At 40.4% G+C, this 21135-nt stretch overlaps 2 protein-coding genes across 3 annotated transcripts; one reads left to right on the plus strand and one right to left on the minus strand.

Annotated features, from left to right (window-relative positions):
• The first annotated feature begins 559 nt into the window (after positions 1-559).
• On the plus strand, positions 560-6702 carry LOC149107436 (follistatin-related protein 4-like). The gene is made up of 5 exons (XM_089296975.1): positions 560-715; positions 2985-3153; positions 3684-3789; positions 4438-4603; positions 5581-6702. Exons 1-5 carry the CDS (start codon positions 667-669, stop codon positions 6453-6455), a joined length of 1365 nt encoding a protein of 454 aa, XP_089153101.1. The 5' UTR covers positions 560-666; the 3' UTR covers positions 6456-6702.
• A 5208-nt stretch (positions 6703-11910) lies between these two features.
• Positions 11911-21039, minus strand: LOC149107437 (LETM1 domain-containing protein 1-like). 2 transcript variants are annotated; one of them, XM_089296995.1, is made up of 7 exons: positions 20554-21039; positions 18922-19004; positions 18161-18347; positions 16597-16698; positions 15931-16083; positions 15310-15406; positions 11911-14817 (listed from the first exon to the last, which is right to left on the minus strand). In XM_089296995.1, the coding sequence occupies exons 1-7, from the start codon at positions 20908-20910 to the stop codon at positions 14729-14731; spliced, it is 1068 nt and encodes a 355-aa protein (XP_089153121.1). In that variant the 5' UTR covers positions 20911-21039; the 3' UTR covers positions 11911-14728. The 2 variants fall into 2 exon arrangements, with proteins under 2 accessions (XP_089153121.1, XP_089153120.1); XM_089296994.1 differs by having other exon boundaries at positions 14714-15406.
• Positions 21040-21135: the final 96 nt, after the last annotated feature.

Consider the following 21135-nt stretch of genomic DNA (forward strand, 5'->3'; position numbering starts at 1 on the left):
ATGACCCTTTTCAAGTGTATATTGTGTTTTAAAGAGATTGAAAAGGATTACGAGCAATTTTTGGTCCAAAGCAAGAAGAAGACAATGTTTGATGTAAACTTCGCGCTCGAGTTCCATGAGTACGCTGCGTCAGAGTACATTTGTAGGCAGTGTCATGGTCTCCTCAAGAAGAGAAATAATTTGCAGCAGAACCTGGAAGAATTACAAAAGTCCATGAGAATCAACTACGCCACAAGTTTGAAGAAAGTTGGCCTTGTTTTCTAGCCGAAAAGTCCCTCCCGTTTTTCCTCGGGGAGTTGGGTACGGCTACACGTAAGCTACCCCACAATACGTCACCTTGTGGTTGATGGTGTGACGACAGATTTTTGGCAGATCGTCGAGAAGTTATTTCTGTCCTTGACCTTGCGAAATCACATCACATCAAAACTAGACTACCAGTAGTCCCTCTTTTGCTTAATCCGTCATGCGTGACGCGAAAGTGCCCGCGTGAAATCCTGCTTCTCGCGCGCCCCGGGAGTTCGCGCGGCCATACTATTTTTTTCTCGCGGTTTACTTTCACGTCACGCACGACGGACTAAGCGGAAGAAGGACTGCTCGTAGTCTACATCAAAACTAAAGCTACCAAGAGAGACGTAAAAACCTTGGATTGACCCAAATAACTCAGCAATGACTTCAATATCATCTGTGATTGTCAGCTTCATAGTTGCTGCTTTTGGTGAGTAATTAAAACTACCCACGATTCACGATAATTTGATGTGATAATTCACTTCTATTCCGATGACTTTGGGTTGTGACGTGTACTGTTGTTTAGCGATAAGATTGCTGACGAATTTAGCTGATTTGTCAGTCAGGAAACATATGCCTGTCTGCCTGTCTGCTTGTTTTTCCTTAAATGCTAATGAAATCTGCACTTAGTTGAGAGATTTGAGATTTTGAGATTTGAGAGGTTTGTTTGCGCTCTTCGTGTCATGATCAGGGAAGGCTATTACTTGTAAATAATTCGGTTGGGACGAGCTGCTGTACTTGAAGCTCCTGTTCGATTCCGGGTTGAATAATGGGCATCCTATCCAGATATCTTCTTCCCTTTGACAAGCGATTCTTCTGTAGAGCCATAGGGCCCGGTTCAGGGGCCCGTTTCTCGAAGGTTCGCACCTGGAAAACCGTAACAAAGTCTCAAACTTAATCATTACAGAGCTGTTTTGTTTACATATTCTTAATATGACCAGAAGTTCCCTTCATACAAAAAGTTTCAAGCGTATACACCTTTCTGTTTTGAGATACAGATTAACTAAAAATGGCCCGAAAATTCGAGAAGCGGGCCCCGTACCGCTTAAAGTTCGAGCGGCAATAAGTGCAGAAATTATTTACTAAAAATCTACTCATAGCACGGTAACTTTTGGAATACTATTTAAAACAACTCACCTTAGTTCATTTCTCTAAGTGACCTCTCGATTAAATTCTCCTGATCAAGCATTTTCGAGAAACCTCGTAAGAATCTCCAAGCGAGCGTTATAATTGTATTTAACACGAAACGTCTGTTTAATTGAAGTATGGATAACTTCAAGTTCAATTTTCTCTCGCGGGGTCATCTTTAGAGCTTAAGTCCTGATAAGTTCTTCTAAACTGTATTCAAAACATTATAATGAGGTCTTTTTGGTAAATTAATTTTTGCCATTATTGCTCGAATGTTCTGCGGAAATCTTCTAAATTCGTTGAATGCGATTCGGCTCATGTGAAGTACGTCGTCTGAACCGGGCGTAAGGTTGCAGGGAGACATCACACGAACAATATTAATCGATTTAGGTATTCCGGAAATTGATGAAATTGATGAGAAAAACAAACCGAAAGAGCGGACAACATGAAATGTGTTCGAGATCCACCTGGACTCTTCATATTTCTATAAGCACGGTTTACTCCGATCATATCCAGACTGGGATACAATTACAAGATTTCGCAACCGTTTTGACTGTTTAAACATTAAATATTTGCCTTTCCTGTGAGCCTGTGAGATTGATTTACTTGTAGTTCCACTCGGCTTTGCTCCAACTCGTCTCGTTCAGCAGTAAATGGACTGAGCAAAGCGCGTTTGGTCGTAATCTCAATTCAAATTGCACGGAAAACTACTATTTTCAACGCGAACAGATTAACTCACTTAGTGGAGTTCTTTCCTTGTTTCGTTCCAGACTCCCTAAAAGGTGTAAGTGTCTGAAGGCTCTGAACACAACCCCAAAAATGTCCGATTAAATTAACAAAACAATCAAGAGATTTCAAAATGATTTGAGCGTGTATCGTCCTATATAGCCCAAAAACAGCCAAGACAAAAACTTTTACCCAAATAAATTCCAAGCATCTCCAATTTCAACCCCTTCTCCCCCCCCCCCGGCAAGACCTTCGCACTTACCCGTCACGAATATCGAGTAGCCCCCTCCCCCCACCCAGAATCAGCGGTAACAGGAAGAGGTAATGGCAACTTTATTTATACACGGTAAATCCTTCAGCAAAGATTATAAAATGATACAAGATCAACTAATTACCCCTAACTAACCTAAAATACTTACTAAATGCTGCTTTACCAGGATGCCGTGTTAAAACGCATTCAAAACTGTGGTGACGTATGTCAAGTTTAAAATTGTTGCAAGAAGGTCACTGGAGAGGCCGTTCCACAACCTGGCTCCGCTGTAAGAGAAACTCTTCTTCAAATAATATAATTGGCGCGGGGCTACGGAAGAGCCAATATATTTTCAGTACTCCTTAATCGATATGATGTTATGTCGTTTCGAAACAGCGCCTAGAGCAGGCATGGATAGGCGCTATATAAATATTTATTTATTTTATTTATTATTATATTCGAAACACAAATCTAGTACTCAGATACTCAGGGGTGGTCATCCCATGTAAAGATTTGTACATTATAACAACAGCTGATTCCAATCTTTAATATTTGAGTCTTTGTTACTCATGCTATTGTTGCTTGTTGTTTCCAGTTTCTTGCAGTGTTTGCGAAGCTGCGTCTTCCAGGTCAAATGATCAAAAGCTTTTGTTCTATGTGTTTGGATCTGAGGCCATTTACGTCATCGACCCAGAGAGCAAGACAGTTTTGTCGAAGATCGAAGCTGAGGGTGTTTGTACCAAATCAAACAACCGATACTCCAGGTAACACATCTCTCCCAGGGGCGCTAATGAAGCAATAGGAACTGCATCTCCGTTAACCCCCCCCCCCCCTCCCCAACACACACCCCACCGCGCCGACGCTCTTGATCTCCCAGGATTTTTTAGTGCGTTTTGGTTAGTTGAAAATAATTAATTAATTAATTAGTTTTTGAGACAATTTCTTTCCTTTTCTTTTTTGGATCCCGAATATCAACTACACCATGTACTATGACTTAGTGCTGTTCAAACTGGAAATAAACTCGAGCAGGCTCTAATCAAGTTGTGCCAAATATAAGAAACTCGGTTTTAACGCTGTTGATGTATAGACCCCTCGCTGTCATCATCAACAACAAGCGACTGAAAAGTTTCACTGGGGGACCCCACTTAGGCAACCACCAACATGGTCCTGCTAACCGTTGAAGACTAAGAATCAACATGTGTTTTCTCGTCACTATTCTCCATATGCTTCTCATGGCATCAGTGTGGAGAAGTTGTTCGATCATCTAAACAGTACTAATCTCTGGCTTTAACAGGAATAAATGCTCGTTTGGATATGCGGTGTTGGTGAGAGATGAACTCATTTTCTTCAGTGATATGCCTGGGAATCGCGTTCACGTCATTGATGTGCAAAAAGGAAAGGTAAATGTTTTGCTGGACTAAAAAGTTCAACCCAATCGTAATGTAATTCCAACCACTGCGAGCTGTAATTAAATGTACTCAAGATCAATTTAAGATTTCACTTAAAGGTTTCTTAACGCTGTCTTAAATGGAACCTAAATCACCGTTTACGTACGAACAAAAAGCTTGGCTTTTAAGAACTCTAAGAGGGCGGTTGTGGCATGGAGGTTGAGAAGAAGATCCGCTGGCTGGATGAATAATAAGGTAAAGTCTGCATGCGAGCCAAGGAGCCCATCAGGCCGGAGCTTATCCCGGTTTCTGTAGCATGAAGCGACTAGGAGTATTTCTACTCCCCCCTGGATGGGATGCTAGTCCATCGCAGGGTTACCCCCACCATTAAGTTCGCCGGTACCCATTTATACACCTGGGTGGAGAGAGGCACTGTGAGAGTAAAGTGTCTTGCCCAAGAACACAACACAATGTCCCCGGCCAGGGCTCGAGCCCGGACCGCTCGATCCGGAGACGAGCGCACTAACCATGAGGCCACCGCGCCTCCCACTTGGATGAATAATAAAATAAACCAAAATAAACAACAGGTTTGGTTACAATTGAAAGAGAAAGTAGATGTTAATCCTCAAATTTACGCTTTGTTTTCTGCTCTCCTCCGAGGTCATCGAAACAATTCCTACAGAGGGGTACCCATATGATCTTTATTACCTACACTGGCTAAAAGAGGTCTGGGTTAATACCTGGACTAACTCTACCTTTGACGTCATCAAAACCGCGGGGAAACTGGAGAGGACTCACAAGGCTATTAAAGCACATGTAAAACCAGGTTAGTGCTTTCATCAGCGATTTCATGGTTTACCAAAAGCTCAAAGAGATGCAACAAAAATTAAATGTTTTTTTTTTCTGGACTACGAGTAGGCTCGATTACCAGCCGCTGTTCGGGAGAGGAGCCTGCGCTCCTCCCCCGGGGAAGAACGTAGAAAGCGGCGGAAATCGAGCCTAGACTACGAGTAGTCCCTAATTTTTCTTTTGGGACAGTAAAGAGACCGAAACACGCGAGTGCGCATGAAATTGTTTCCCGCGAGGAGGGGCTCTTCGCTATCTCCAAGCAAAATAAGGAAACATGATAGTCTTGCTAGTTTGTTCTTCCACAACCACTCAAAAGTAACATCAAAACTACGAACCATAGATTCCTTTTATTTCCTTCGCTGAACTACCCTCCGCCCCTTTTTCTTGGCATAATTAACTTGCTTTTCCTGTGAGAATTCTTACTGGATCATTGTTTTATGTATCATTATTTCTCTGGTTGGTTTTGCTACCACTAGTGAGACCATTGCTCATTTGCAATTCCCCTAATATCTTTTTTTTGTGAAAAGTTAGTCATTATTCATTGTGGTCAGGAGCCCATTTGCTCATCAGCTCTTTTCGTGGTAGGTTCTCGGATAAGGACGATAAACCGTGGGTCTCGTCTCGCAACAATTGGTCCAAATAATCTGTGGGACGTTAAAGAACCCACACACTGTTCGAAAAGACAAGGGGACGTAGTTCCCGTTGTGGTGGTATATCTCTATTTCTGATTTCATCTGTCTTTTACACTCATGCATGGGTTGGGTGGGTGGGTGAGATAAAATATGGACTGATAGCGGCTGCCAGAGGCGCCTTTACAGGCTGACGTCCGATCTCACCCTATACAAGAATTGTAAACCGCCATGAGACAGTGGTTGGCATGTGCTGTATATAAATCCATTACCATTACCATTACCGTTACGTTTAGGATGTCTGTGTTTTTGCACTCTTCTTCAGGTTGGACTCACGGCTTCATGTATGCTGACTCACAATTAAAAGATGGCGAAGTTGGCTACGTCACTCACCTGTTTAACCCAGGGGTCCATCAACTCGACCTTTCATCCAAGTCGTACAAAGGCTTCGTTAACGTTTCCAACCATGGCTGCACTGGAACTTTGAACATTGCCTACAGCTCTGTGAACAAACACGCATTCGTTCAGTGCTATGCTTCCCGCAGATCCGTGGCATTACTAGAGATGGATCTGGCCTCTGATCAGATTGTTAAGAAGTGGAATGCTGCTGGAGCCCCCTACGCTTCACCTGATGGGCGCTATATCGTTACCCTGTACAAATCCGTAAACGAGACTGCAAACCTTCTCCTTGACAGTAAAGTCTTTGTCCTGTTCATACCTGACAACAACAGCGCCGCAGTTTTCAAATCCAAATTCGATATCCCTGGTGGAGTAAGTAAATTGGTTTTCGACAAGAAGGCTGGGCAGCAAGGAGGCTACCTAGCTTACATCAGCCTTGTCTACAGCGACAAGATAGCTGTGATGGATCTTGATCTGCTCGAGTCATATGCCGCCAAAATAAGTTACATCGAAGGTGTGGGCAGCGTGTTTAGCACGCCAGGCATGCACTCTGTGCACCGATCCTTGCTCGGGTCAGGGTCTTGGCTGTTGTCTCCTGCTACGGCTAACAATTCCGTTGCCATCATCAACACCGCCACACGAGAGCTGCATGGGATGGTCATGGGCGTGGTTGGGGGTAGCAGGCTGCTCGCGGTGCATTCATCTCCACCTTCGTCCAGTGGTGCTGCAGAGAAAATCTGCTGCTCACAGGAGAAGCTGATCTTTATCTTGCTGTTTTCTTTTTACAAGGCCATTGCCTGAGTGAACAAACCAGGACATTACGCTGCTGATACTACAGTACAAACGTTTAAGCTCTTGGTATATGTTAGCTTGAACACCTTCATATTCTGCGAACAAACGAACGCCTGACGAGAATAGAGTGTACGTAGACTGTAAAGCTTTGAATCCGACTAGTAAAGCCGCTTGTAGGAGGGCATCGTGCAGTGGTCGCTGCTAGTTTTTATTGAGATATCAGAGTAATAAAACATAGCACACGGTGCCTTAGAAATCTGGTGAGGTTGAAAGAAACTGGTCTGTCCAAATAACACACACCCTCTCACCAGAACTTCGAAGGTTTCACCATCACTGGCTCTCCACTCACTAAGCTTCAACTTCACGGAATTTCTGCAGTCTCATTTTCACGTAGAAGACAACAACCAGAAACAGAGTACTTGCATGGTTCAATTTGACCGCAATTAATTATATTATCTTTTATTTCTTTTGTGTCTGCTGTTCAGGTTGCAAAGATTTCGGTAAAGTAGCCTTTTTGTGATATTAGTTGTGAAGAATGGTTTCATACATGGTTTGCATCCCTATTACAACATCCAAAGCGCGCGTCTTCACTGACAATTGCCAATGCAAAACAGACAGAGTAATCGTTAAGCAGTAGTGAAAATAAAGCCTAAAAAATCATATATTGGAACCGCAGATTAAAGAATGAAGGTGTGAGGGATCGTCGCAGTCGCAGTTCAGATAGATGATTTTCATATTTTCACACATTTATTCATCACTTCACGGGTTTATTACGAACCAACAAAACGAACACCTCCCAGTTGGCTTGTTAGCTCAGTTGGTAAAGCACTGCACCCGTCGGTATCGCAGAGGTCATGGGTTTGACGTACAAGCCTGAATTATTTTTCAGGCCTTAATTTTCACCGCTGCTTAATTAAGTAGTGTTCATAACTGCGACGATCACTCACATCTTCATTCTTTGATCCGCAGCCCAGATATATGCTTTTCATATAGTCACAGTCATTTACAAAAGGAAGACACGTTTAGCGCGACTCTTTGCATTGAGTGTCAAAAGTAATTCTGGTTTGCTTTGGTTTCGCTTTACTTTGCTCGGTGATTGGTGAGTGGAAAAACTCGCGCCACTTTCTCAACCAATGAGAAGCAAAACCAAAACCAATTTTGACTTGGTCGCACGCATTTTCCCCTCGCTTGGAGCTAGTTATTTGCTTCGAATTCCGATTAGTGTTTGCGGCTATTGTGATTGGTCAGAGTATTGCTTTCGTTTTGGTATTGCTACGCTCCATCCTCTTCTATTTGATTAACCGAAGTGTCCAACTTACTCGGTATTCACAGGAAACGTACCGGGACTACAGGATTGCCAGGCTGCATTTTGAGCTCTGCCAGAACCCGGATACCATTGGTGAATCTCAGTGACTGATGTAGCAGATCCTAAGGAAAGAAACAACCGCTTTACAACCAATAAGGAAATGACACGAGCACACGGACGCCTGCACCCATTCTGAAAACCGTGGCTTCCTAAAAAGGGGGCTCAGTTCTAACGTAACGAGGTTTGACTCATGTCGTTGTCGATAAGAATACAGACAACGCTAACCCACATTCGATTTGTTAAATCGCGCTAACATCGTAGAGAGAAGATTGATTAATTGTTACAACGGAAAACCAGAACTGGGGTGAATAAACGACTGGGAAAGAGATTGACTAAAACATACACACAAAAAATACGGCAAAGTTGATTGTTAGCCAAGAGAACTAACTTGGCTTAAATTAGTTAAAGGAGGTCACTCCAAAAAAAGTATATTTTTTGTCAACGCTAGTAAAAAACCTTGCACTAGGTTTAGCCTCTCGCCGAAGTTTCAGCCTCTAAAGTCCAGGTTTTCCTTATGAAATTCGTCTCCAAAGAAGCCCAAAACACACGAGAGGTGGACATTGGGCTTTGCAGTATTGCGGTATCAGACAATTTTTCTTGCGGTATTTCGGTAATTGTATTCTGGAATTGCGGTATTGCAGTATTTTTCGAACCTTTTCAATGTGGTTTTTCAGCATTGTGGACGGTATTTTCCGAGCTTTTTCCAGTTTCCAATTGGAAAAGGGTAAGTTATTTTTTGCTAATTGTTAGCCAACATGCCAATAGAAGTTACTTATTTTGTTTATTGTCTAAATCAAAAACTACCTGACTAATCAGGCTCATTAACAAATTCCTAAATCATTATTTCCGTGTCATTTGCTTTAAACTTGACATACAGCATAGTGGTTTCGGTAAGATATCGAGTTTCGACTTGGTATTGAAGTGTAGTGGTATTTGGCAATTTTTTTGCGACGTTGCAGTATGTGCCAAATTTGTTTGGGGTATTGCGGTGTTCAGAACTCCCCAATGTTCCCCTCTGCAGACACAAGCATCAAAGGCAAATAGAAGCAAGTACTTTAAAAGTTTGAAATCCGAGTCAGAGAACTCTGTGGTTGAGATATTCTAATTGAATTAACACTCTTCGAGGACTGTGGACTTTGGCATTTTTAAAATATGTTTTTGTGTAAAACTCGTGTGCGTTTTAAGTGGGAAAATGAAGTAAAATTTAAATAATCAGTGAACTGGCTTGAAAAAAGTATTTTGCAAAAAATCGTACCTTGAAAACAATTTTAAAATAAGTGGGTTTAAATCTCTTTTTAAGCAATATCATGTCAGCCAAGCAAGACCTTTAAAGGGTGGCAAATGGGTGCCCAGAGCAATGAGCTATTGCATTTAATATATGCCTACCCCCGCCCCACTCCCCCACCCGCATCTTACCCCCTTGTTGAGAAATAATGGCATTCGTCACGGGAAGGGCACAAAAAGCGTGGCATTCTTACTAGGCAAGGTCAGAGAGGAATTCTTCAGTGAAATCTAGAAAATAAGGATTCCTTCAGGGATTAGCCCGTTTCTGATGGAATTCTTGAGAGGTTTCCTAATTTCTTATGGATTAATTTATGGTGATAAGTCATATTGATTTAATGGATTTCCTGAGGCATTAAGATGTTTTCACAGATTTCTTTTAAGGCAAGAATGCAAAACTCGAAAAGACCAGTCCTCAACAGGAGGGGATGCAGATATTAAATGCAAAATAATATAACAAATGTTTGCAAAGCAGTGTCATTTTAAAGGTATCACTAACAAATTTAGACATTTAGTAATAACCTCTTGGTAGCTAGGCAACTATAAAAGTATTTTAAAACCTCTTTCTATTGATTCTTTCCACTAGCGAACGTGTAAATTTAAAAATTGGAACTTAAGGAGAAATGCGAATTTTAGAATACTCAGCTCGATTTTTTCGAAACTTCCGATTATTCGAACCAGAAGACTTTTCCCCACACTAATTTTTAATTCCCGATTTCTTGCGAACTACCTAATTTTTCAAACTAATTCTTGTTTTCCTTGGAGGTTTGATATTATTACGCTTACTTCCTGCTACCAAATGAAATCGAAAGTAATTCGAAGTGCACCTTCAATTACATACAAAAACCAAGATCCATGATGACAATGCGTCTACAAGAGGTTATGCATAAATTTCACATTGGGCGGTTTCTTTTATACATCATCTTGAATATGTATGAATGTTTGATACAAATTCGTTTATCACTTTCAAACTCTGTTCGACACAGCACACGTAGATCGCAGTCACATTACATTTGTAGCTAGTCCATACAAAATCTCCATGTTCACAACATGCAACTGTCACTTCAAATTCTAAATGAGAAAAATGGAAGCTTCTTGCCTTCACTTCTCCATCATTTCCCGGTCTCCAATTGAAGTAAATCTCGTGATCCCGTGGATATCTAGACTAGAAAGATGGTGAAACCGAAAGCAGAAGCATTGAAAAATCCTCTCGAGTTTGTGAAGACTCATGGGAAGTTGGGGAGGAAAACACAAGTAGGGGAGGGGATACTGAATCAGGGCTTCTACTGTAAGTACCGTGGAGGAATGGTAGGAAATTTTCCTAGCATTCCTTACATACTCTCAGTAGGGTTCTTCGCCTTGCGGCCAGTGAAGGCGTCATAATCTGTTCCAATGACATGCCGATGATATTAAGTAAAAAAATAAACCAGAAAGGGCCGATGGAATATGAGACAAGCCTTACAGCGGTTATCAATCACACGCGACCTTCAGTGCAAAAAAAGTCTAGACACAACCTAAGTTTTGGTGGACGTCAATCATCTCCGCCTCCTTGCCGACTGTATGCAAAATTTACCTGAAAGTGAAACCCTGCAGCGGTCCACTCGATAAAGTGATGACGATTCAAAACGGGAAGGTATAGCTTATTCCAGGAGGCGTCAGGAAGCGCCCTGGTAAAACAAACCCCGCAAAATTTTCATCAAGTATCAAAAAGGTACTAACAGGGCCTTTTCTTCAAATTGAAATTACTAAAATTGACAACTCTGCATCATTTTTAACAGGAACGCATTTAAAGAACGTTTAATCATATTGAAATTAAAAAGTCGTCCAGAGCAGAGCAGTTAAATTTTTATAAAGCAGACTAACGTAGCAGTGCATCATGAACGATAAAAATAGTTAAAGGTATCTTACATCACGGTCTACATATAAAGTGCCCACCGATGTGCCAGCAACATAAATTTGAACTGGAACGAAGAATTTCAAAACGATTTATAAGAACTCAGTGTTTTTACGAATTACACCCACAACCTTAGAGGAATACAGCCCTGTTCTCACAGAATTTGAAAACAAAAAGAGAAAAAACACTAAGGTAGCATCGAGTTCCGTGTCACTAACACTAAGTAGATAAAGAATCACCCCTGAACACAGCCTGAAAAGCTAAGTTATTTAGAACGATCGGCTGAAGTGTCGCAATTGATGTGCATTCGTTAGAAAAAAATGCTGAAAGCTGCCTCTAAGATGGTGCGTTTTTATCCGAGTGAGAGCAGCTGAAGGACCGTCTTTCAGACCAGTCCCTGCTGATTTTGCGAGACTTAGCAAAGATAATTTCTAACAAGGCACCTCAAATAACGCGCATGGATCAAACTGAACTTGTTTTTGTATCGTTTGTTTGTTTGTTTGCTTTTGCTGGGCGTAAGGTTACTAACGGCCTTTACTGGACAGAAACTACCAACAGTTAGTGGATTGCTTAGGTCGTTAGGTTTCTAATTCAGAGAGAAAATAGATCCGTTTGCCTGTACACATATGGTGGTACATGTTTCAATGACGAAAAAGCCGACACTGCCGCGTTCATTGTCTGGCTTCTTGTTATGGCGTTTTTCAAAGCCAACACGACAACTTAAAAAATATAGTTTCTTTATCTGTTCATTTTAATCTTTTTCTACTGATATTCTGTTCGTGTGCGTGAACTGAATCTGCCATCAAGATCAAAGATTATATTCAAGTCTCCTCTATCCGCAAATTTCCGTTCGCGCGTGCGTGTCGCTAACCGGCGAGGATGAGAAACTATATCTTCATTCTGAAGTCAAGGGGACAGAAGTGTAACGATAGCACGATAGTGCTTTATTCACCACTTTATATTAACTTTAATATATTGACAGCATAATAGTCTTTTAACGTTATGTCACCGCGTTTTCTGCGTTTATCAGATAAGTTGTCTTCGATCGTAATATTTTTCTGTTTTCATCCCGTTCAACAAATCAGAATCCATCATTGTGCGATATAACGAACCATTTGTCTACCTTGTGTCAAAATTCTTTGGCCCTGAGGACTTTATATTAGTTGCGATAAACTGATACAGGTATTTCTCGGTTGCAGTTCACTAAACTGCCTTAAAGTGAAGCAAATTAATATTAAAACAGATGAATAATGCTTTTGCTGGCATGACATTAGACTCTCTTGGTTACGCTACACTCCTGGGTGTGCCACCTTAAACTGTAGCCGAGTAATGTTATTGCAGGCATGACATAAGACTCTCTTGGTTACACTACACTCCTTAGTGTGCCACCTTAAAGTGTAGCCAAATAATGTTATTGTAGGCATAACATTAGACTCTCTTGGTTACACTACACTCCTGGGTGTGCCACCTTAAAATGTAGCCGAAATATGTTATTGCAGGCATGACATTAGACTCTTTTGGTTACACTACACCCCTGGGTGTGCCACCCAAGAGTATAGCAGAAATATGTTACTGCAGGCACGACATAAGACTCACTTGGTTACACTACACTCCTGGGTGTGCCACCTTAAAGTGTAGCCGAAATATGTTATTGCAGGCATGACATTAGACTCTCTTGGTTACACTACACTCCTGGGTGTGCCACCTTAAAGTGTAGCCAAAATATGTTATTGCAGGCACGACATAAGACTCTCTTGGTTACACTACACTCCTGGGTGTGCCACCTTAAAGTGTAGCTAAATAATGTTATTGTGGGCATGACATTAGAATCTCTTGGTTACACTACACTCCTGGGTGTGCCACCTTGAAGTGTAGCCGAAATATGTTATTGCAGGCATGACATTAGACTCTCTTGGTTACACTACACCCCTGGGTGTGCCACCCTAGAGTGTAGCAGAAATATGTTATTGCAGGCATGACATTAGACTCTTTTGTTATACTACACTCCTGGGTGTGCTACCTTAAAGTGCAGCCGAAATATGTTATTGCAGGCACGACATAAGACTCTCTTGGTTACACTACACTCCTGGATGTGCCACCTTAAAGCATAGCCAAAATATGTTATTGCAGGCATGACATTAGACTCTCTTGGTTACACTACACTCCTGGGTGTGCCACCTTAAACTGTAGCCTAGTAATGTTATTGCAGGCATGACATAAGGCTCTCTTGGTTACACTACACTCCTGGGTGTGCCACCTTAAAGTGTAGCTCAAAAAAGCCGAATAATTTTGTTATTGCAGGCATGACATTAGACTCTCTTGGTTATACTACACTCCTGGGTGTGCCACCTTAAAGTGTAGCTGAATAATGTTATTGTAGGCATGACATTAGACTCTCTTGGTTAAACTACACTCCTGGGTGTGCCACCTTAAAGTGTAGCTGAATAATGTTATTGTAGGCACGACATTAGACTCTCTTAGTTACACTACACTCCTGGGTGAGCCAGCTTAAAGTACAGCCGAATAATGTTATTGCAGTCATGACATTTGACTCTCTTGGTTACACTACACTCCTGGGCGAGCCACCTTAAAGTGTAGCCAAAGAATGTTATTTTCTGGCATGATATAACATATTTTGATTATATCTTGTATTAATTAGGTTATTAATATTGGAGTACATGCTTGCATCAACAGAAGACTGATAGAATTACTCTGATTAAAATCAGATTTTTTGCAGTGTTCAAGTCATTTTATGAAAAGGTCTTCCTCAGATTTTCCAGGGGAAATGCTTGAACAAAAACATCTTCAATGATGTTGAGAATTTGAATCCTGTTAACCTGGACCTATAAATATAATTAATTGTCTGCCAGTCAGTAACCACGTAGCAAATAGAATACAATGATAGTACACATTAATAAACAACCATCAACTGGCAAAAACCCTTATGGTTAGAGATAAGCCAACCATAATATGGGCTGCTGAAAAAAATCAATTGTAACTTTTCAGTAAGTGCTTCATTAATTACAAAACATTGTCTATTCTTAACCTGGAAAAGGTGGCAAGGTCAAATTTGAAGGATCCCCTAAAAATAGATCAAAATACTATTGCAAAATTTATACACCTGCATCATCATCATCTTCATCATTATTGATAAACTGTGGTTGAAAATTACTGACTATTACTTTTCCTGACAATTCCCATAAAAAGTTTGGACAGTCTAAATGAATTATATTTCAACAATCCAAGCTGGACTGACCTGACATTGAACTCACAAGAAAATTATGTGTGAAATTTCTAGTTGTCAGCAAAATACTTTGTTTTGAGTCTTGAAAAAGCAAGCAGCACTGAAACAAAAACAAGAGGGAAACAGTCTGTGTTCGCACTGATCAGACCCTCCAAGGTACGTAGTCTGTCCTTGCCTTTTTGCTCTTCTCCATATTTTGGGATTAAATTGGTAATGTGCTCTTTACTGTTACCCATGATATTTACACACGTCTTTTAAATTTTAAAGATTCATTTCATCTCTAAAACAGTCATTTCAAGAACATGCACGATCATGCAAGAACGTTAAACTTATCTACAACAGATAACTTGCCATATACAAATAATGCAAAATACAGCTAGCCTCATTACAATGTGTTGCAATATGTACAGTGTAGTTCAATATTTGAAAACTCAGGTATTCTTTCAAGACTCTTGATCTTTTAACAGCAACCCACAATTATATTAATTTTCTCAGTATCATCTTCCTTGCACGAGTAAATCTTTGTCCCCGCTATAATTCATGGTCTTAAAGACAGCACAATGAGCCAAGAATGATTCATCGGTATCTGTGAGAAGAAGAGGAATCAGTCAAGGAGGTAAGATTGGGGTGTAAATGAGTTATTTGAAATTACAGCATCAAAAACGGTAAGCGCATTACCTCATGTAACCAGCTCAGCAAGGGCAGAGAAATGTGTTACAAGCAACAAGCACGGGAAAACATGTAACCAGTTGCAAGCACAAGAAAACATGTAACCAGTTGCAAGTGCTAGAAAAAATGTAACCAGTTGCAAGCACGTGAAAACATGTAACCAGTTAAAAGTGCGGGAAAACATGTAACCAGTTACAAGTGCGGGAAAACATGTAACCAATTACAAGGGCGGGAAAACATGTAACCAGTTGCAAGCACGGGAAAACATGTCATCAGGTGGCTGGCGAGTGAAGCAAATGTGAACTGCAGCAACATCACATAAACATGGAAAATAGCACACATAACTGAGATAAGCTTGCACTACGCTTGCCATGAAAACAGTGCCATTTCTCACAACAACATGTCTTACCTCCAGCAGCATCTGACAACTCCACCCAATCAGCTAACCACCGCACCAGTTCCTCTGGGTCAACATCAGTCGTGTCCAGACCTCTTGAGTGACAAACCTGACAAAAATGGGGAAAACTAGACCATACTACAAAGGCAGGTACATCATCCTCTTGCTGTCATTGTTCTGCCATTTTGCAAGACAAATTACCATCTAAATAGAAGGTCCACTATTTTTAACTCAATCCTGCCATCCCTTTCTACTCAGAATGTTTATCTGGAGCCTGCCTGGTCAGAGTCTCAGTTCTCTGCATAACATCCATAACCTAAGGTTTTCTGTTTTTCATCCCACATCCCACGATCAATTTTAATTTTACTGTAAACATTTAACTAGTATGACCTTTTCTAAAAGACCCGTCCTTTTTGTCTTTTTCTGGATTTTTAAAAACCATAGTTTTGGATGTCCAAGAAGCTTTGCATACACGCACATGAAGAAATATGCCTTTTACAGCAAGGAGAGCAATGGGAGTTGCATTTGCAGGCACAAGAGAGTGCATCTGCACATGCACAATCTCAGGAAACTTAAGCCTTGGAAGATAAAACTTTATAAAAGACTTTCATGTGTTTTTCAATGCTTGCTCACTGCTTTCAATTGTTCCTCTTGTAGATTCTCCAGACCTTCTCTCTTCAAAGCAGCATCTTCCTTCTTAATTGATTTCAGCACATGTTTTAGACGAGCTCGCAGAACTGGTTTTGGCAGCCAGGGACTGATTAGCCAAACATGACTGAGTTTTTTCTGTGAAATATTCATCACAATTAAGAAAATGATAGAAAACATGTACTGTGTTTCTATCAAGTTATAAAAACATGAGTGGAAGTTTGGGAGAACATGAGCTGACAGGCGAGACACCTTTTTCGAGTTTTCCCAAACTGTCAGGAGTGCTTAGACTATTAAACAATTAGATTATGAGCTCGAGATTTCTATCGCATGATACGATAACACAGTTGATGACGGTACAGCCTGAGCCAACTATCCCACATAGAAAATGAGAGCCAATAAGCAAATTGTTTGAGTATAAATCTACTAGTCATTCAAAACTTTATCTAAATCCTCGTCAGAGACACTTTGAAATTTTCTAACATATTATATTAAAATTTATGTAGTCAAGAAAAGTTTAACCTAGGACTCTCGCCCAAAGAACAGCAATTTGAAACCTGATAAAACAGCCCTTCTTGGTTTTAGCTGTACTTAAGAGTGAACTTACAAGTTAAAAGGCTAAGCTGGTAATTGTGGGGAAATGTCACTCACCAAGTGATAGCGTGGTAAATGGTCAAAACCAAGAAGTTCTCCCTTAAAGAACTCTGCCATGCTTAAGAGCTCTTCATTGGATGGGTGTTGTTTGTTTACAACCTTAGGAAAAATTATGACAACAAAGTAATTATTATTGATGACAAACAGATCAAAACATCTTCTACAATGCACACGTCTGGCTTAAATCAAATGATTACAACGCATCATTCAACTGTTTTGCATCATCTTCAGAGATCCCTTCAAAGGCATTAAGATATTTGTTGACACCAATTAGTTTCATCTGTTGGGATTCTTAATTCTTCATTTGTTTGAATTTTTATGTAAGAAAGAAATTCTTATAACCCAAATCTTTGTTAAACTGCTATTGCTTTCCTGGAAATCTTAGCTGGAATTCTGATATTCAAAACACAATATTTTGTTTATCTGAAAATTCAGAGGGTATACACATACATATTCAGTGAACTTCTACCTTTGGGATCAGGGGTTTGATTAAGGGCTGGGCACCAGGCAAATTGACCAGCTGTAAGGATGATTTTGCCCAGTGGGTTTGACCATCTAACAGAAACTTTTTCTTAAAAAAAAGTTCAGTTCTAATAGTTTTGCGTGCCTGTGAAAACCAGTTGCCCTTCTACTGAAAACATTAATGAAATCCCCGTTTGGAATTAAAAAAAAAAACTATATTGTTGTTTTTTTTCAAGGTGGGGGGCAGGCATGGCCTGCGAACACAGACATATTTCCAGCTGTCACTTGTCTGATATTTTTTTCTTGGAGCATTAAACAAGAGCCACACACAAAAAAAAGACATCAGGACTTCAAATAACGGCCAGTCAACTGACAGTGTCTGGTCAAATCCTTAGACGGCTGGACAATTTGTCCAGTCATTTATGCTGGTAAGGAAAAAATTAAAATATTTTAGAGTTTCAAGTTTTAAATATTCAAAGGTTCAATACTATTGGCATTTGTGAAAAAGGAGGGGGAAAGGGGGATACTTAACTGTATACCAGACCAAGAACTTTTAATAAACGATTCATAATGGTCATAAAATTTCCAGCTATCGTTGCAAATTTTCACTCAAATGTGATACTGATTTTGCTGTACCTAAATCTTTACACGCATTTCACTCAAGTTCTAAACTTAAGTTTGGGGGCGTTATATCTTAATGGTAGCGGGCGTTATGTCTTATAGGGGGCGTTATGTCTTGTAGTTGGGGGGCGTCATGTCAGGGGCGTTATATCTTGGGGGCGTCATGACCGTAAACCGTGCCACTTTTCCTGCATTGAGATCAATGCTCATGTACAATAAATGCTTTGAAAATTTACTTGTTTCATATTTAAACATCATGTGAAGGGGGGAGGGGACACTTTTATAGTGATAAGATGTAATAGATGTTTGTCCAGCCAAAAATGGGATGTGTCCAAGCAAAAATAGGTTTGACCAGACAATTTGACCAGCGCCAGCCGCGAAATTATTTGAAGCCCTGGACATGCTTCACAGGTTAGGGGAGGCATTACTCTTGGAACTTCATGGCAAAGCACATTACAGCCGTGAAACCTAAGTTTACCTTTACTGAAGTTGACATTAAGTCTTTTGAGCGCCTGCTTGCTTTATAACTCAGTGCTAGTCTTCCAATTTCTCTCACAATAGGAAGATGATGTTTCTGTCTTCTTCTAACATCCTGTAGTTCAAATTTCCTCCGCTGGTGAGGTTGCCAATAATGATGAGATAACAGTTGCTTGGGATAAAGGAAGCTGAAAATATCAAATGAAAAATAAAATGATTTATTAAGTTTAGAAACAGCTTTAAGAATTTGAACAACAATACATAACCTCTAATAAAAAAAATAGATCAAAACACCTGTAACAAGCACTGGTCTGTTTTCTGTTGTATTGTTGTTTTTCTTTTGTTTCTATTTTCTGGGTTTTATTCTAGTGTAGCTTGAATGATGTCTATGATATGACACCTTATATGTTGCATGATGCAAAATGCACAGGTGATGACGATGCCTGTGATACACTCAAATGTTACAGTCTACTATATCATATGCAGCTTTCATCAATTTATTGGGACATAAGAAATGGACTATTCACATTCTACCTTGCCTTTTTTTGAAAGCATATTCTTGTGAAAAAAAACTCATATGAACAACTCATTTTCATGTATGAGAAAAAAATGTATGAGATTTGGCACCACGACTTGTTTCAAAACCTATCGGCTAAAATATAAGTTCTCTAGTATGGCTGGCTTCCCTTAACCAGAAACCTTGATCAACCCCAGTATTCTATGGAAACAAAACAAAATTTTATACCATTCTTTAACACTTACGCTACAAATGGAACTGCATAGCCCAAGAATGGTATAAAGAATCCCACCACAACAGGCAAGCTCTTCAGAAGATCTTTTCTTGTCTATAACAATGTACAGAAACACTGTCACTCACTGTGGTTCCAGGCCTCACATTCTATTCCCAAGGAAGGTCATGGAAATTAATCACAGCAGAGGGGGTTTTCAAAATTAACCCTGTACTAGAACTCATTTCTTAGTTTCTATTACTATATTGTTATCTTATCAAGTCGTGTTTCCATAGAAAGCAACACTAGAGTCAGGGGATTAGGGCTTGTAACATGGACAGGATTTTTGCTACAGCTTAGGGTATTCATTTTAAATATTCATTTATCCTAACTCTTAAGGGTTATCAGATGTTCCAACCCCTTAGGATGTCCATGTTCAAGACTAATATTCACAGAATACTACAACATATTCCAGCACCAGGGGGTAGAAGTCTCTTTTGTTGTGCCTCCCAATGCAAATATGTTTTCCAATTGGAGGGGAATGTGTCACATGTCATGGGCTCAAACTCCCTAACTCTCTAGGAAATACAAAATTCACTGACTCCCTAAGGAAACAACGACTTGAACTTTAAAGTTGCACAATGACATTACCAGGCCATGCATCTTGAAACTCCTGCAAATTTGATTGCAGCCAGCGTCAAGCAAATAATTTTTTTAGAGTTTGTTCTATTTTTGAGTTGGGAGGTATAACAATACACTAAATGATTAGCCCTACATGGGTGGTACAAGTATGCTTGCAGGGAGGTACAGTGTCCTCACGGTTAGTGCGCTCTTCTCCGAATTGAGCAGTCTGGGGTTGAGCCCTGGCCAGGGACACCGTGTTGTGATCTTGGGCAAGACATGTTACTCTCATAGTGCCTCTCTCCACCCATGGTGTATAAATGGGTACTGGCAAATTAAATGCTGGGGTACAACCCTGCAATGGACTAGCATCCCATCCAGGGTGGAGGTGAAACAACCTCATTCCCAGGGTCTCTCATCTTATCGCCCCCTGGAGCGAGCGAAGAGAGACCCTGGTTGGGTCTGGTCACGTGCTTATTTGACAATTGAAAACACCAGGGAGGGGTCCTCTCTTATCGAGCAATTTGTCGTGTTGTGCTTTGTCAAATTCAAAGTGAGGCTCATAGCATCACACTGCGACCGATCAGTGACCGCCATTGCCCGCGATAAACCTTGTTCCCAGGGTCTCTCATAGGTGAAATACTTCTAGTTGCTTCATGCTACAGAAACTAGGATAAGCTCGAGCCTGATGGACCACTTGGCTTGTATACGGAATTTGCCATTACCTCACCTACAAGTATGCTTGGAGGATTCTTTTTTTAAATCAGCCAACCGCTCCCTCAAAAGTTAAATGGTTTGTCTATCCCTTAATTAACTTATATGGGAGCTGGCTCTTTTCTGGCCAGTGATGTCTTGGAACTAGTTTCCGTCGGTGGTAAATATGAGCTTCAGCCATATCCAATAAAAGGATTCTGGTAGCTCTTAGGGGTCTTTTACATTACTAACACAGTTTTCTTGAAGGAATTTCCGTCATTTTACAGGAGTCTCCCAGGGGACCGATGGGAATAAAATGTTTTAAACATTACAGAGCACTCATATTTTTTACCTGATGTAAATGGATAATTTCCTCTGTTTTTAAACTGTCCCAGTTGAAAGCATTATTTTTCAGCTTCCTCTGTATCTCAAACATTAACTTTACATCCTTTCCTAACTGCTTGCTTCCTGAGACAAATGAGTTAATAACTTTACGAAATTTTTGAATCCGCGAATCGCCGGATCTCGTCCCATTAATTGAAGAGGTTGAAAAGTTTGCTTGACGGCAATCCAGTCGATTATAAACAGTTCCAACAACTCCAACGTGACTGAAAGTTCTTTGGTGAAGTCCATAGAAGTGGCAATTTGTCGAAGAACGATAGTACAAATTGAAACACCGCGTTGCTCGACGAAAACTTTGCATCGCCATATTTATTTTCCGAGTCTATATTTGTTTCCAGGTTGCTCTCTCGCATAGATCCTCATCGGGGTAGGGTGACGGTACAGGGTCAACTGTTCAAAGTCCTGCTTACTAACACAGCGGTTGACATAAAACCTTAGCAAAAGAATCGATTTTCCTCAGAGGAATCTAAAAGCTAAGCCATGGACCTCAAAAACACCTCAGCTAACTTCTCCAAAAGCTTTCTTTCCCACC

This window comes from Orbicella faveolata, unplaced genomic scaffold (assembly GCF_042242905.1).
Source record: "Orbicella faveolata isolate gen_17 unplaced genomic scaffold, um_ofav_v1 contig_27, whole genome shotgun sequence".
Classification (NCBI taxonomy): Eukaryota; Metazoa; Cnidaria; class Anthozoa; order Scleractinia; family Merulinidae; genus Orbicella; species Orbicella faveolata.